Source organism: Brienomyrus brachyistius, chromosome 11 (genome assembly GCF_023856365.1).
Source record: "Brienomyrus brachyistius isolate T26 chromosome 11, BBRACH_0.4, whole genome shotgun sequence".
Lineage (NCBI taxonomy): Eukaryota > Metazoa > Chordata > Actinopteri > Osteoglossiformes > Mormyridae > Brienomyrus > Brienomyrus brachyistius.
The window spans coordinates 28,121,190-28,139,682 of record NC_064543.1 but is presented as its reverse complement, the minus strand read 5'-3'; the positions used below and the strand labels follow the sequence as shown (position 1 = coordinate 28,139,682).

Sequence of the window (18,493 nt, the reverse complement as noted above, 5' to 3'; positions counted from 1 at the left end):
CTGTCAAAAATCCCTAAAAAGACAGCTGATCATGGTCATGAGTGAGGGTTGTCCTGTTTGTCCTGTTTAGATTTTGACCATTGACTGAATATCCAGTGTAAAAAACAAATTGCACTGTGTATTGCACAATTACACTCTGTATTGGATCATGATTTTTTTTGCTGTTATAGTAGGAGGATGCATCTCCTGTGAAATAGCTGCAGCATGCAGGTGATGGAAAAGCCACCGCAAGGAGACAATTGCAATGATGAGCACACACTCTCCAGGGTGGGTTTATCAAACTGAGGGGAGCAAACAGCTGCTATCTCAGTGTTTCCCCAAGGTTTACAGCTTTTTTTTTTTTTTTTTTTTTTTTTTTTTTTGGGGGGGGGGGGGGGCAGACGGACGTCGATAGGATTCATGGTGTTCATGTGTGTCTTTTAATGACAACAGTAAAAAAAAACACAGATATTTTTGTCTGCTTTTATTTTCTGACGCACGCTCTCTGTCCGCTGGTGGGAGTGTGCTCACCTGTGTGTGCGCGCATGTGTGTGTGTGTGTGCGTATGTGTGTGTGTGCATGCATCGGGGCGGAGCTCCACCATGCGCGATACAGAGAGCAGAAGGGAATTGTAAATGCGCAACCATGTACTGTAGGGACAAAAATGACAAGCTGTTGTGTAAATAAGATAAATAACATAAGGTTATTTGGTTTGTTTAATAAAAGGACAATGTATAGACCTGTTCTATAGGAAAGGTAACCTTAAATGGTGCTATATATAAAATGAAATGAAATAGAATTAACTTGACCTTCAAGGGGAGGCGGGAGGTGCCGTTGTGGAGGCTGGGCGCTCCCCGTATAAAATGGTAGGGGAAACACTGCCTCTGCTCAACATTCTGATTTTTAACTCTAATGACAAACTACCCAGGTCTTTAAACATCAATCGATCTTAACAACCCTAAAACATGCTCTTTCTAAAATATCTAAAAGGCCTGTGATTATGGAATAAAATGATCTGCTCTACTGTGACGGGCACAAATGTTTCTGAGAACAGACCACGTAACACTGGTGTCGAAAATCACCTAAGTGCATAAAAGCAAGTTAAACTCACATTGTGCATAATTTTTTCCAGACATCTTACCTCTGGTTTCCATGGTAACTTGTTCTCCTTCTGGCTCAGGAACTTCTGGATCTCAGCTGCATCTCTGCCCTCCTCCCCAAACACATTTGGCTCGTCCTCCTAGAGCGGGAGGGAGGAACTCAGCATCCAGGGTACCAAACAAGTTCACAGATGGGGGGGAATCATCTCACTGATGCAATAAAGCTGTTTGTCTGTATTTTTCAGCCTGCCCCAGGCGCAAACCAAACCCAAACACAAAAATAACTATTACATAACGATTGCAGTTTAATTCTTTGACATATAATCTAACTTGTGACATGTTATTACAGTATAACACTCTTCTATATAACATTACAGGTCAATCCCATTTAAGGCAGATGAGCACATTAACAGTAAAAGAAATTAAATCTGTCTTTTTCCTTTGGGACTTTGAAGCTGTTAACAAACTTCTGCATTTAAATGCATGAATATGCAATAGTTTGAAATACATGTCTAAATTTTAACAGGAATCTTTCTGGACAACAGCTGCATTTTATGACTTAGAAAAATAATCTATTTCCATAGTGAATTTTAATGCTCCTGTGAAATACATGAGAAACTATTTCTCTAAATTAGGCAAATGTAGTAATCTGACTAAAAATGTTGATTTAGTACAATAAAGTGCTTTATAAATCATATTTATTAGTTTATTACATCTGTCAATTACTATGTATCCAATACTGTGTTGCAGGGCGGATGGACTCCAAAGGCCATTTAGCGAAACTGAATAACATAAACCACAGCCCAGAATCAAACACAAGAGGAACAGGCTAAATTCATACATGCAGTGTCAGGGCCAGAATAAAATACAATGGAAACAAGCTAAATTCATACACATAGAGTCAGGGCCAAAATCAAACACAGGGGAAACAGACTAAATTCATACACACAGAGTCGGGGCGAGAATAAAAGAAAATGGAAACAGACTAAATTCATAAACACAGAGTTGGGGCCAGAATCAAACACAAGGGAAACAAACTAAATTCATAGACACAGATTTGGGGCCAGAATCAAACACAAGAAGAACAGGCTAAATTCATACATATAGTCAGGGCTAGAATAAAATACAATGGAAACAGACTAAATTCGTAAACACAGAGTCAAGCCAAAATCAAACACAATAGAAACATGCTAAATTCATACACACAGAGTCAGGGCTAGAATCAAACACAAGGGAAACAGACTAAATTCATACACATAGAGTCGGGGCCAGAATAAAAGAAAATGGAAACAGACTAAGTTCATACACACAGAGTCGGGGCTAGAATCAAACACAAGGGAAACAAACTAAATTCACACACACAGAATCGGGGGCAAAATGAAACACAATGTAAACAGACTAAATTCATACACAGAGTCAGGACCAGAAACAAAAACAAGGGAAACAGAATAAATTCATACACACAGAGTCGGGGTCAAAATGAAACACAATGTAGACAGAATAAATTCATACACACAGACTCAGGGCCAGAATAAAATACAATGGAAAAAAACTAAATTTGTACACACAGAGTCGGGCCAAAATCAAACACAATGGAAACAAGCTAAATTCATACACACAGAGTGAGGGCCAGAATAAAACACAAGGGATACAGACTAAATTCATACACACAGAGTCGGAGCCAGAATAAAACACAATGGAAACAAGCTAAATTCATACACACAGAGTCAGGGCTAGGACCAAACACAAGGGAAACAGACTAAATTCATACACATAGAGTCGGGGCCAGAATAAAACACAATGGAAACAAGCTAAATTCATACACACAGAGTCAGGGCTAGAATCAAACACAAGGGAAACAGACTAAATTCATACACATAGAGTCGGGGCCAGAATAAAAGAAAATGGAAACAGACTAAGTTCATACACACAGAGTCGGGGCTAGAATCAAACACAAGGGAAACAGAATAAATTCATACACACAGAGTCGGGGCCAAAATGAAACACAATGTAGACAGAATAAATTCATACACACAGACTCAGGGCCAGAATAAAATACAATGGAAAAAAACTAAATTTGTACACACAGAGTCGGGCCAAAATCAAACACAATGGAAACAATCTAAATTCATACACACAGAATCAGGGCCAGAATAAAACACAATGAACACAGAGTAAATTCATACAAACAGAGTCGGAGCCAGAATAAAACACAAGGGAAACACACTAAATTTATACACACAGAGTCAGGGCCAGAATAAAACACAAGGCAAACAGACTAAATTCATACACACAGAGTCGGGGCTAGAATCAATCACAAGGGAAACAAACTAAATTCATACACACAGAGTCGGGGCCAAAATCAAACACAATGGAAACAGAATAAATTCATACACACAGAGTCATGGCCAGAATCAAACACAAGACATACAGACTAAATTCATACACACAGAGTCGGGGCCAAGATCAAACACAATGGAAACACACTAAATTCATATACAGTGAGTCGGGGCCAAAATGAAACACAATAAAAAAAGAATAAATTCATACACACAGACTCAGGACCAGAATCAAATTCACACTCCTGGAGTATGGAGCAGACCTGTCCATCTCAATGTATAATTATTTATATGTGATGTTACGATCCTCAGTCTAGGGTAGGGGCCCGTCACAAAGGTAAAGGGAAAGGAGAGAGGAAAACGAGACAACCAGGATATGGGAAAAGGGAACACGGGAAACACAGGGATCTTTTTTTGTATTTTTTTATATTTATTTACAAAGACTTTCACAAACAATAGGGCAACAGACTTCGGGAGTGACACAGCCAAAACAATAAATAAAACAGCACTACTGAACACGTCCCAAACTAAGCTAATTCTAAACTAAAAGAAAACGGGAAAACAAAATGACAAACCTACCTCTGACTCCCTCACCAAACAGTACAGTAAACCACACGCATAAACAAATGGGCAATCACTCCTTACACATTTAACAGACACGAACATACAGAACACCAAAGCCGAAACTCAGTATCCGAGGGGCGAGGCAAGAGAGGAGTCAGTAAGAAGACAAGAGATCACAACCAGAAAGTAGTCAAAACCGAAGGCAAAGGTACAGAAGGGCAAAGCAAGAGACGAAAACCGGAAAACCAAAACTGTCATACACGATTAATCCACACACAAGCAATCCAATAACACAAAACCAACTGTGAGCAGAGCTCCTGCTAGTTTCCCGCCATGGCTTTTTCAACACTAAGTGCGGAAGCAGCGTCGAAGGTTGGGGCGTGGCCAGATCCGGGAGGCGGAGTCGAAGGGAGCTGGGCAACAAGCAGGATCTGCAGGACAATCCCTCCCCTAACCTTACGGCATGTAACAGTGAATTAATGAAAATCCAGACAAAGGACAGAACTATCTGCAAAAAAGATGTTTGCATGGTTGCCAGGAGTTTACATCAACTGGACAGAATCAAATAATAATAATGTATTTTTTATTTTCAGAGTTACTCTTTCACATAACAGACTACAACAGTTCATGACAGCTTAAAATTTTTAAAACAATGGCAAATAATTAGCATATTCTGTCAGTGTTTTCTGTCACTTTCTGTGACACACTGACATTATGACATTACTTTCAATAGTCAGTCTGATAAGTACTTGATACCTTCTATTTAATTCTGTAACAATGTTGAAAATGTATCAATTTAATAACAAAAGCCATTAACATATCTGCAGATATCTTCTGCATAGACATTTTTGACAGACTCATTCAATTCTGTTCTTGTCATTTTGCTATTAATTGCAATTGTAGTCACTGGCTCCCAAGGATACTAAGCACAAATGTTTGGTGTTTTATGTAAAGGTGTTACTAATTGAAAAGCACTCAATGTGACTGCTTGTTAATTAAGCTTGGAACAGCACTTTTATAATTTGGATTTCAGTTTATTACTTATTTAAAACTACTGGTAATTTCTAATGTAATATATATTTTTGTAAACAAAAGAATAAAGTAATGATTTTTGTTATAAAACCAATGAATTTTAAATATTTTTAATGAACTAAGCAAGCATCCCAAGAAATTCTGTGAGCACGCATGTCATTTGATACAATGTACTGTAATTTGTACTGCTAACATATAAAGAGATCTGCATGTCTCACAAGCACAACATTTCCAAGCTAGTTGAAAACAAATCACCTCATTACCTTGAGACAAGATGATGCAAATAAAGCAGAAGAAAAAAACGATGAATCAAAGCACAGAGAAGTTGTGTAACCCATTGACATTCAGTCAAATTATATATATTTAGAGAAAGAAATACACTAAAAAATCTTGATCATTGTCTTCCTGCTATGTAGGCTGAGTTACACATATGTTTCAAATACAAGACCAGCCTCCTTTTCTGTGGGGAAAGCACAGTGTGTGTTCTGGTCCAGGTCATGGGGCCTGTCTCTAAAGGGAGAGAGCACAAGGTCCATCCATCACAGGGCACAGGGCTGGGCTACACCCTGGATGGGATACCAGTCCATCACAAAGCACATGGTTGGGCTACACCCTAGATGGGATGCCAGTCCATCACAGGTCACAAAGCTCGGGTACACCCTGGATGAGGTGCCAGTCCATCACAGAGCACAGGGCTGGGGTACACCCTGGATGGGATGCCAGTCCATCACAGGGCACAGGACTGGGCTACACCCTGGACGGGATGCCAGTCCATCACAGGGCACAGGGCTGGGCACATGCAAGTCCATCACAGGGCACAGGGCTGGGCTACACCCTGGATGGGATGCCAATCCATCACAGAGCACAGGGCTGGGCTACACCCTGGATGGGATGCCAGTCCATCACAGGGCACAAGGCTGGGGTACAGCCTGGAGAGAATGCCAGTCCATCACAGGGCACAGGGCTGGGGTACACCCTGAATGGGATGCCAGTCCATCACAGGGCACAAGGCTGGGGTACAGCCTGGAGAGAATGCCAGTCCATCACAGGGCACAGGGCTGGGCTACACCCTGGATGGGATGCCAGTCCATCACAGGGCACAGGGCTGGGCTACACCCTGGATGGGATGCCAGTCCATCACAGGGCACAGGGCTGGACTACACCCTGGATGGGATGCCAGTCCATCACAGGGCACAGGGCTGGGCTACACCCTGGATGAGGTACCAGTCCATCACAGAGCACAGGCCTGGGCTACACCCTGGATGAGGTACCAGTCCATCACAGAGCACAGGCCTGGGCTACACCCTGGATGGGATGCCACACACACACTAATTAAGAGCAGATAACAGACACCAATTAGTATATCTTTGGACTGCAGGAGGAAACACACAAAACATGGTGAAAACATGGAAACTCAAAGTCACTGCGTCATTAATATATGTGTATATATATTCGTGTGTGTGTGTGTGTGTGTGTGTATGTGTGTGTTTGTGTGTGTGTGTGTGTGTGTGTGTGTGCATGCCTCTACAAGGCCATGGACCTCTCTTGGGAAATAGTGGACGTTCTATTCAGGTGCTGTTTCTTCAGATCAAGAGAAGCCGGCTGAGCTCCTTTGGGCATCTTATAAGAATGTCATCTGCTCAAGTTACAAAGGCCCCATAGAAGAGCCAGGACACACTAGAGATATTCCCAGGTGGCTTGGGAATTCTGTGGGATGAGGCAGAATCAGTGGCCATGGGTAGGAAGCCTGGTCATAATGCCACCACAGCCCTGAACAAGGGAGGCAGTTTGAAGAATTCAATTCACATGATACTCAGCAAGTTTGATTTTACACCCTTTGTATTTATGGGTTATTTGTTTTTGTGTGTTTTTATTCATCCATCCATCCATCCATCCATCCATCCATCCATCCATCCATCCATCCATCCATCCATTTTCTGTACCCACTTGTCCTGTTCAGGGTTGCGGTCTATCCTGCAAGCTATGGGTGAATAGCAGCGGTTATTTTTTACCATTCATCTAAATATTTTAAAATTACAGCAAAAAAAATCTTCAATACCAACCAAAGCAAAAGTACTCTAAAGAAATCTAAGGGTTGTAAAGAGAAGGCACCTATATGAAGTATTTCAGTCAAAAGCTTATTTCAAATACTCCATGCAGAGTCTACAAACTGCGTGGCTACAGTTTATTAATTAGGAAGCGCACATTCACACTTCAGAATCAGCGTGTCAAAACACACATACAGCAGCTCTACTTAACCAGCAATACAACTTGAGGAATTAAACTGCATTAAAAACCAAGGAAAACACCAGAAAAATGCCACGTGATAATATAAGTAAATGTTGCATTTACTTCACTCAAAAACTACTTAAAGTTTATCTTTTATGCTGAGTACATTCAATATATTGGAATTACATTTAAAGGTTCAGTGCTCATAACCATTTTGAGGGCAGTGACCTTGGAACACATCACACACCAGATGGAGAAACAGCCCACGCATCTATTCATATCCGTAATCGCTTATGCAGTACATGGCCACCATGAGCAGGGAGCCGGTCCTGGGAAGAACAAGGCCAAAGGCAGGGAATACCCGGGATTATGTGTGAATTCATTGCAGGGGACACTCTTACACACAAGGGCGCACTAGAGAAAATAACAGACACAAATTCACTGATTCTTCTTTTTTATATTGTGGGAGAAAAGCTACCCAAACACAAAACCAGGGGCAGGAATCAAATCCACAACAGTGGTAATGTGCAGTCACAGTGTTGCCTGCTGACAGTCTGGGTCACGCAGAAACAACCTGCCCACCTGTCAGGTGACGTTCTTTAAGCAGAGCCCCATATCAGAGATTATGTCACAAGGTGAGGCATATAGAGAAATCTGGGCAGGGATAAAAGAGCTTGTTATCCATTACCGAGTCACAAGGGAATGCAGAATTGTTTCAACATTCACTAATCACTTAGCTCAGGGAGGTGACACAGTAGGTATTGTTTGTTACTGCACACCTTCAGGGTTGGGGGTTCAAATCTTTAAGTTTCTCAATTGGTGTTTCTAAATTGCCTATGGTACACAATTGTGTGACTGTATGAAGGACTGGCTTTTGGGTTATGCAGCAAATTCTGAAAGTGTCGTGAGGCAGTGTTGGAAATGTAAGCATTTTAAAACCACCAAGCTCCTATGCTGATCCATGATCAAATTTCTCAGTCCCAATCACAGAATTAACCTACAAAAACATGTCTTGAGTGTGCAACTGCTTAGTACAAAACTTGTGAACACTCAACCAATCCAAGAAGTCAAACCACAGATGCTTCATTTAAAAATCACTGGAACATACAATCAGATTTGCACAATAGGCATTGATTGGCATAAATTGCAGAATGCACTGCAGGCTTGATCACTGTGATAATTTAGATCTATACTTGATATAGGATAGCGACTGAGCTGGCATGGTAAAAATTGGGTTGTGTTGCAAAAAGGTTGAGAAACACTGTTCTAGGCAACCCTGACGGGGATAAACAAAAGGAGGGTGGAAGGACAATGAGGAAGAATTGGTGCTTGTAAACACACTGTTAGTGATGTCACCTGACAGATTATGAAAACATGATATTTAGCATGGTGGTGCAGTGGTTAGCACTGTTGCCTCACACCTCTGGGACCCGAGTTCGAGTCTCCGCCTGGGTTACATGTGTGCGGAGTTTGCATGTTCTCCCCATGTCGTCGTGGGGGTATTCCGGTTTCCCCCCACAGTCCAAAAACATGCTTGGGCTAATTGGACTTGCTAAATTGCCTGTAGGAGTGCATGTGTGAGTGAATGGTGTGTGAGTGTGCCCTGCGATGGGCTGGCCCCCCATCCTGGGTTGTTCCCTGCCTCGTGCCCATTGCTTCTGGGATAGGCTCCGGACCCCCCACGACCCAGTAGGATAAGCGGTTTGGAAAATGGATGGATGGATGGATATTTAGCATCTGTGAGATGCATAGAAAGGTGAGATACTGTATGGTTCTAAATATCCTGAGCATGTCAGTGATCTGCTTAGAATCATGCCACTACCACGGCAGACCTGTGACCCACACTGGATCATGCCGAAACCAATAGTTATTAACCTTAATTCATAAGTGAAGTCTGAAATAGTATTACAGGCAATTAGTCTGAGAGTAGTAGATTTCACCTCACAGGGGGTAACTGTGAGGCAGCAATGACTGAGGAAAGTATTCTTCACCTAGAACTGGAGCCTCAGTCCACATAGATGAGCTGCTCAATTGCAAAATCTGTCCTTCAGTCAGTTGTGCCCTGAAGCAGAGATTCAAGGCTGGTGAAGTCACTGACTGCCAATAAGTACATCTTAGTTTGCAAGCAGCAATGACCCCTCACATATTTGAGGTGAAGATCAGCACATGTGATCTACAAAGGAGGATATGGATGACACAGAAGAAAAAGCTTCGCTGGTTTATTATATTTAAGATAAGTATCTGTTTTTTTTTCTTTAAAGTCACACCAATTAGTTTGAAAATTGCCTTCAGTACAACTGTTCCTATCTGTGAATTTCACCACGGGGCATGACAAGCGTGACGCTAAAGTGGCTATTTACAAAAGTGAGAAACACAGCACGGATCTTAAAGACGCTAAATCGCCCGAAAGTGTAAGACTCTGACTCCAGATACTGCTCTGAAGCTTACAAGGCTTGGCAAAATTTTTATACGTGACATGACTGCCATTGACAGCAGCCCACAAATTTGCATGCAAGACGTGTCAAGTGTGCTTATTTCTGTGTTACAATTAGCCGTCCTGCCTCCAAGATTCTGGAATTTTCACCATTTTGGTCACAATGACAACACTTACATAACTTGTGTGTCTCATAGCCATCAAATAGGAAGATGCCAAAAATACAATAAGGAATCAGAGCATTTCCGCCATCAGCAACTGCGTAGGCTACCAAATAAAAAAAACAATGCATTCTGCAGCTACTCTAGGCTGCAGTAGGTCTTTTCATGATCGCTTACAAGAAGAACAGATTCTAAGCAAACTGATTTTTTAATAAGATTCATCTTATTATTATTATTTTAAATCCATGACATAGCTGATACTATGTATCAGGCCCTTCAGTCTGCTATGCAGGAAAATTTTAACAAGGAAACGCATAAGAGCTCATATGTGCCTTGGGAATATGACAGTTCCAGGTAACCAGAGACCCCCTGCAGATGGAACATTCTGTACCGCACTGCTGACGTGCTAAAATGTCCATGTAAATGGTAAAAAAAGAAGAATGAAATGTCATAGTGTTTTAAGGAAATGCCTTTGGGAATTTTGGGGTGGTGCAGAAATTTAACTATTAATCCTGTCACAGGTGGGCCATTCCGTAAACTTTCGCGGCATTGGTGAGTTTCTGTTCATGTATACAAAAAATCAATCAAAACCAGCAGAGTGCATCAGGTTATCAGCATAATGTATATAATAAGCCCTGAAACTCAACTCGTTCTTATAAGACGTGAAACTGGATCAGACTGGTGAAATCTGATTTACTTGTGTGCAATAGACAGCTGAACAAATAAAAAAAACAATTACTAATGTTAAGGGTAATTTAGAATTTCTGTTTCTTTTCAGGGGGCGGCATGGTGGTGCAGTGGTTAGCACTGTTGCCTCACACCTCTGGGACCCAGGTTCGAGTTTCCCCCTGGGTCACATGTGTGTGGAGTTTGCATGTTCTCCCCATGTCATCGTGGGGTTTCCTCTGGGTACTCCGGTTTCCCCCCACAGTCCAAAAGCATGCTTGGGCTAATTGGACTTGCTAAATTGCCCGTAGGTGTGCATGTGAGAGTGAATGGTGTGTGAGTGTGCCCTGCGATGGGCTGGCCCCCCATCCTCGGCTGTTCCCTGCCTCGTGCCCATTGCTTCCAGGATAGGCTCCGGACTCCCAGCGACCCAGTAGGATAAGCGGTTTGGAAGATGGATGGATGGATGGATGGATGGATGGATGGATGGATGGATGGATGGATGTTTATTTTCAGAGTGGGGAGGCAGGATAAGCCCTCAACATCCTAAATATCAAATTAGCAGGTGAACCGCAAGCTCTGCCCACTTCATGGGACTCGACAGCTTACTAGTTTCTCTCTACGGCCCCCTCCCCACATCCAGCTGGACCTTTGCTGCCTAGCCTCACACACACACTGCCGAGCCTCCACTGCATCACTACAAAACAGCTCCCCCCCAAGTGAAGCGTTGCTAAGCCAGTTCATTAAAACGTTGCTCTTGTCTGATGCTTTCACGTCACATACCGCTACATTACTTACTGCGCTGCATGGGAATTTATCGTCTGTAGTCAACAATGATTAGGAAGAAGCTCTATTCTCCATCATTACAAAGAGTAATTGTATTTCATTACTACATATTTAGTGACACAATGGGAATATTTTCATAAAAGTGAGAAATTACAATGGTGAACTCTTCCTACCAAATTTCTGAATCCACTTGTCCCATTCAGAGTTGCAGGGGTCTGGAGCCAATCAGCAGAAGGTCGGGAACAGCCCAGAAGAGGGTGCCAACCCATTGCAGGGTACACCATTCACTCTCACTCACACCCGTATGAGTAATTTGGCAACTCCAATTAGCACAGCATGTTCTTAAGACTGTGTGACACACACATGGAACCCTGGCAGAGAGTTGAACCCAGGTCCCAGAGCTGCATAGCAACAGTGCTAACCTCTGCCCCCCCCCCCCCCCATTTCAGACAGTTCCTTTCCTTTGCTCTTTGGGGTTTGTTTTAAATAGTATCATGTGTATTTTATTCCCCTACCAATATATTTCTAGCCTGTACTTTAAAGTTCTCATTTAACTGGAAAAATGGATGGGGGGGAGTCGACCTGAAGTGAGGACAAATGGAAAAAAAAACAGCTCAGCAAAGGTGAAGGGCTGTATATGGGGCCTGCGACACAGCTGGGAAAAGAAGCCTTTAGCATTTTGAGAGAGTGAGACTATGTTCTGCAGAGTGATCCATCATGGATCCAAGATGCTGGTATAAATCAATATGAAAGGTGTGCCAGCGGCCATTTTTCAAATGTGTATTATAAATTACAGGCAGACACCTGGCCAGAACAGAGACAGGGGCCTCAGTCTCTGCTGCTTTGTGCTACACCGAAACACTTGAAAAACTTTCAAACTTCAAGCTAGTGCCCTGCCATGTGCTGATCCACGTTTCTGTCCTTGATACTTTGAGGAGAGTGTTGTGAAAAACTCCCTGCATATTCCACTGTCTACGGTGGCTCAGCTTTTCAGGTGAAATGCCTATTTCCAGCATCTTAAACCTCTGCGTGGATGTTCTGCGTATTCCATATGCCTAACTGCTAGGTTTGCTCCCTCAGAGTTAAATCCCTTAGACTATCACTCCTCATGCTCCCGCTCTTAACCACCACCCACACACAAGTAAATCTATGATTAAAGTAAATGAAAACTATTTGTTTCCTTCTTTCAAGCAATGTAATTACTATAACAAAAAGTGAAACATAATATATAAAGTGAAAATTACTGAGAAGATGGAAGAATAGTGCTAAAAACTTTGCACACATTTTAACTGGTGTTACCGAAGGTTAGATATCATGCAAATGTGGTTATACTAAGCTAAAAATTACAAAAGAAGTAAAAAAGCATTTCCAACACACCCATATAATTTTGGTATTAGCCATATGTACATTAGCAGGCATCCTGAACAATTTTCACATCAGAATCAGTGTTCTACTGTATAACAAGGCCCGGATCTAGACTGCTTAGGTTGGGGGGGGCAATTATAAATTTTGGGTGGGCAGCATTTCACACAATGGACTACAGTGCAGTAGCACCAGAGGAACAGGTGGGGCACAAGGACATTCTTATATTGTATGTTTGAACTATTTATGGTCATCTCTCTAATCAGGGAAGGGAAATTATTATTTCTTAATAATAATAATAATAATAATCCATCCATTTTCCAAACCGCTTATCCTACTGGGTCGCGGGGGGTCCGGAGCCTATCCCGGAATCAATGGGCACGAGGCAGGGAACAACCTGCACATAATAATAATAATAATAATAATCCATCCATCCATCCATTTTCCAAACCGCTTATCCTATCGGGTTGCGGGGGGTCCGGAGCCTATCCCGGAATCAATGGGCACGAGGCAGGGAACAACCCAGGATGGGGGGCCAGCCCATCGCAGGGCACACTCACACACTATTCACTCACACATGCACACCTACGGGCAATTCAGCAACTCCAATTAGCCTCAGCATGTTTTTGGACTGTGGGGGGAAACCGGAGTACCCGGAGGAAACCCCACGACGACACGGGGAGAACATGCAAACTCCGCACACATGTGACCCAGGCGGAGACTCGAACCCGGGTCCCAGAGGTGTGAGGCGACAGTGCTAACCACTGCACCACCATGCCGCCCCATAATTATTATTATTATTATTATTATTATTATTATTATGTGATTTCTGTAAGATGCTTTGGATAGAAGTGTCTGTTAGCCAAACATTAACTTCACATAAACACATAGTGCAAGATACATCATACAGATGCCCTGGGACACACCATCAGTGATGTTACCTGGGTTCATAGGGTGTTTCGAGTCTTTCAACATCATACATCCTCGCTCAGGTGACCTGGCCAGCGTTGGTAAGGCCCCAACCTGTGTCCCAGCAGCCTTTATTCACAGTTCTGCCCTCTTTATCCAAAGCTACCTACTGTAGTGGCTTTCTCTGCGGCTTCAGTTGCGGACCTGATTGCCTTCCTTTTCTCCTGCCCATTGATATCTAGCAGAGTGAACACTTTGCAGAGAGATCGACCACCAAAACCTCTACAGCCCACCTCTAGAGGTTCACAACGAGTTCACCAACCCTGCCTCCTGCACTCTTCCACCAGCTCCTGGTATTTACTCTGCTTCCTCTCATTGGCCTCCTCCACACGTTCTTCATAGGGAACTGCGAGTTCTAGCATGATCAGCTGCTTGGTGGAATCTGACAGAATGATCATGTCTGGACGGAGCAGTGTGGTTGTTGTTTTGGTTGGGAACTTCAGCTGCTTGCCAAGGTCCACTTCTAGCTTCCAATCAGTAGCAGTAGCGAGAAGACCAGTATGTGCTCTTGGTGGTGCATAGGGCTTTTCTCCAGCTCTGTGAAACGCGATGGTCTTATTACTGTGGTGTCCCGTGGAGGATTTGATGGCTGTGGATATACTTTCTGCAACTGCCTTTAGCACCTGATCATGGCGCTAACGATAACGTCCATCCCTAAGGGCTTCTGGGCAACTGCTAACAGATGTCCCAGGGATACTCTTCATAAACAGTGGGGGCAGGTAGGTGTATCACTCTTGCCCCAGGTGTGGATCTTTGCCGGACTTGGTAAGATATCATAGACATATTGGACTAGGAACCTGATTCGATGGAAGTCTTCCAAATATCGGAGCAGGTGATCTTGCTTCTAGTCCAAGCTCCTTGCTGTCCTATTCCCACCATCCTGCTGGCTTGTACTTCATCCACACATACCCGCACTTTGTCCTGGACAAGGTGCTAACGCTCTTTGCCTAGCACCTTTTTAGCTCTAGTTACAAGGAAGTAACCAATACCTGATGCTATTGTGCCCACCAGTGACTTCCGCCTCAGTCGGGACTCACCCACCTCCGGGGATTTAGCTGCACTCCACTTCCTGCCAGTGTGCACCTGAATGCCAGCTGATGCCACTTTTGGATATCTGGATTCTCTGTACTGCAAGACCTCCCGTGTCCTTGACACCATAACTTTCTCAGCCAAACCACTGACTGGGAGTTGCAGGATGTTACTGGTGCCATACAGAGCAGCGCTGCTCAGGCTGCAAGGCAGGCCCAGCCATCTTCGCAAGTAGCTGCTGATCTTTATCTCTAGGGTCTCCGCTATTGTTATGGGCACTGAGTACACCAGCAAGGGCCACAGGATCCGAGGCAAGATGGAATGTTGATATATCCAAGTCTTGAACCTCCCTGGAAAGCCTGATTTATCGACCTTACAAAGCCAGGGTTCAAGCTCTTTGCTGGTCTTCTTTATGGAGGCAGAGTCCTTCAGGCTGCAGTCATAAAGCTTGCCGAGGCTTTTAACTGGCTTCTCTGTAATGGATGGACTGGTAATTCCAGCCAATGAGAAGCAGAACCTGTCCACTACTCTCGCCTACTTTAGCACTAGTGACCTTAATTTTGCTGGTTTAAAGCCCATCCTTGCCCAGGTTATGAGTTTCTCTAGGCCTTGGAGGATCCACCTGCTGCCTGGGACAGATGTGGTGGTGACAGTCAGGTCGTCCATAAAAGCTCTTATTGGGGGCTGTCACACTCAAGACTTCATCAAGGGGTCCCTGCACTCTACTTCTGCTGATTTTACAACCATATTCATGGCAAGGGCAAAGATGATAACTGAGATGGTACAGCCTGTTACTATGCCCTCCTCAAGTTGATGCCAGTCTGATGCAGGGACGGATTATGGTTGTGTGGCCCCCCCCCCCCCACCACCACCACCAGCACCACCACCACAACCACCACAATTCAAGGGTCCTTGGCAGCCAAACGCCCTCCCTATAGGGTCAGGGGCCCTTGTAGGCAGAGGATCAAAGAATGTAGGCCCTCTAAAATAGACAAACGAAAATACATTGTTGATAAGCGTTGCAAATTGTTTTGGGCTAGGGGCCCCACGGGCCCCCTGCACCCCAAGGGCCCCTGGGCAGCGGCCTCGCTGGCCCGGTCCGTAATCCGTCCCTGGTCTGATGTGCCCGAATCTGCGGTGATTCTTAGCCTTAAATTGTTGTAGTAATCCAGGATGAGCTACATGATTTTAATGGGTACATGATGTCGCTTAAGGGCTAACTCAATGAGTTTGTGTGGTATGGATCCATACTCATTTGCAAGGTCCAGCCATAGCACCATCAGGTCTCCTTTTCCCTCATGCACCTCCCTGATGAGTTGTGTAACGAGTCTGGTGTGTTCCAAAGAGCAATGTACTCCAAGGATCCCACCTTTCTGAACAGCAGTGTCAATGTAGCTGTTCTTCAGTAAGAACTCGGTTAGTCATCTTGAAAGGATACTGAAATATATCTTTCCTTCGATGCTAAGCAGCGAGATAGTTTTTACTTAGCTAAGCTGCCAATAAGGGACCATGATTCATCGGCATGTCCGTTACATTGGACAGACAGAAGAAAATACAGAAGTTCAGAGAGGACATGAATTTTAATAATTTTTTTCTTCCTGTTATTTTCCTTGTAAAAACTAATGTTTTGCGAGTTCTCTTCCTTGGGGATCCAAACATCTTCAGCATACCACTACTGGTTGGCAATTCTTCCCCTACGCCATAGCACCTTCAGGATCTTCCAAAGGTGTTGTAAGAGTTGTGGAGAGCGCTTGTATAGAGTGTATGGAACTCCACTAGGGCCTGGGGCTGAGGTCCTTTTCACCACATCCTGAACCTCTGACCAGCTGGGCTCCCTCATAGCAAACTCCACAGGTGGAGGTTTTGGGTTTATGAGGGCCATGTGTGGTTCAAGCTCCGGGTCCCTCTCTGGGTCGCTCAAGGTATTATGTAAGAATGAGTTCATGCCCTCAGTTGAGCACTTGAGACTTCCACTTTGCTTGTTTCCCAGCAACTTCTTAGTGAAGTTGAAGGGGTTGGAGATTAAAGCAGCTCGGTTACTTTCCCTTTCCTTCCCCCGCCTTTGGTGCCACTGTGCCCTATGCGGTATCATGAGCCTCTTTCTCAAGATGTTACGAAACTCAGAAAGCAGTTGTTTTTCTTCTTTGCTAACTGCCTTGAATTGATGTCTAAGGCTTCGAAGTTCTTGCCGCAGCTGGTATATCTTGCTGGCTCTGCGGTTCATAGTATAGGTGAGATTGATGTTCTTCCTCTCACCCTGGCCAAACCTCTCTGCTTCATAGCTAACTGTCATAGAATTAAGCCGGCAATCCACTACCCCCTTGGTTGTAGTTTTCAATAATTTTACTGACATCCGCGTCAAACTGCTACCACATGGTCTGGTTGTTAGCTGGGGGCCAATTGATCCACTTCTGTGGGACTACTCTGCAGGGATTGGGGGGGCTCTACTGCTTGGAGGGACTGGGCCCTGTGGGGTGAGTCATGGCCGGGCTCCTCCTGCGTCTCACCAGGATTGTGTCATGAGCACTATAGTACATTTTCCTGCTCCCTGCATTTTATCCTGGCCTGATGTATTCTAAGGCCATGTGAGTTCTTACACACTTTCCCACAGACGCATTGTTTATTCTTTGTCGTGTCTCCATTTGCATGGGTCAATATTGTTGGGTCCATCCTGTTGGGGTTCTCATTCTCCCCTCCTCTCAAGCTCCCCTGGGGGTATATCTCAGAAGGCTTCTTCGTAGCTGGTTTGGCATTCTCCCTCACAGAAGATGCAGGTTGGGGGGCTAGCCCTTCCTGCTCCAGGTGCCGTCTTTCTGAGCTGTCGACTGTCTTTCCAGTAGTCACCAACCTGTCCTTGGTTGCCAACCAGTCTATTCCTGGGTGTCACTGGCTGAGCCAGATTAATGAGTGCAAGATACATCATACAGATGCCCTGGGACACATTATCAGTAATGTTATCTTATCTACTGTCATATTAAAGGAAAATTTGGAACTCAACCTCATAAACTCGATATAAAAGAATATAAGAGCAAAACAGGTAACATGAAGAGTAAAATGGTGGAAGGATGCTCCTTAAAGAGAAGAAACATTAGAAGATAATTACCAAACGATAAACAAACTGACTTTACAAAGGCAGAAGCGACGTACACTGCATTACTATCTACACTGCCCGCAGTAGCAGCCCACTTGATTCCAAGGCACCGGTCCCGAAGCTTGGTAACTGAAATGCTGGTAGAAAGCTTTGATTTGGAAACCAAAAATTGTTGCATGTTGTTTATGGCTGTGCATGACTAATTTAAATGAATTATAGCATGTAATCTATCGAGGCAAATTTCTTTATGCTGAGCGCTGATGGGACTGCCTTCTGTGACATTCACGCTGCCAGGTTCTCATGTAAGAAGTCTTACGACAAATCTATATTATTCGATTATAAGCCTAAAATTAGCTACATCAAAAGCTTTGGGATAATTTGCAAACCCTACAGACTAGTATTGTTACTTATTAAGGTAATAAAACTGTTACATACATGTAAATGTGTGTGCATTTGTATCTATGGGATGGATACATTCCACGACCTACCGCGGAGATCCAAAACCGTGGATAGTAGCGAACACTATAAATTACTTGTTTTTCTTGAACTTACATACCTATGATAAAGTTTTATTTTCAGATATTTACCAAATGTTACAATTACAAATGTTACCAAATCAGCCGATACAGGGGTTCCATTGTACAGTTCTAGTGAGCTTCCTAACCGACAGTAATGTTAGCTGGATGGCTAACTATGCTAATAGCAAAGACCATTATTCAACACGATATTACAACAAACAACAGCAACAAAAG

General features: G+C 43.6%; 1 protein-coding gene across 2 annotated transcripts in view; it reads right to left on the bottom strand.

The window, feature by feature from the left end:
• Positions 1 to 18,493, bottom strand: part of LOC125704293 (N-acetyl-beta-glucosaminyl-glycoprotein 4-beta-N-acetylgalactosaminyltransferase 1-like) — a 91,334-nt gene that overhangs the window by 38,608 nt on the left and 34,233 nt on the right. For both annotated transcript variants that reach the window (XM_048969737.1, XM_048969738.1), the window contains exon 3: positions 1,121 to 1,219. In XM_048969737.1, coding sequence (XP_048825694.1) covers positions 1,121 to 1,219 — 99 coding nt within the window. The remainder of the gene's footprint in view (positions 1 to 1,120; positions 1,220 to 18,493) is intronic.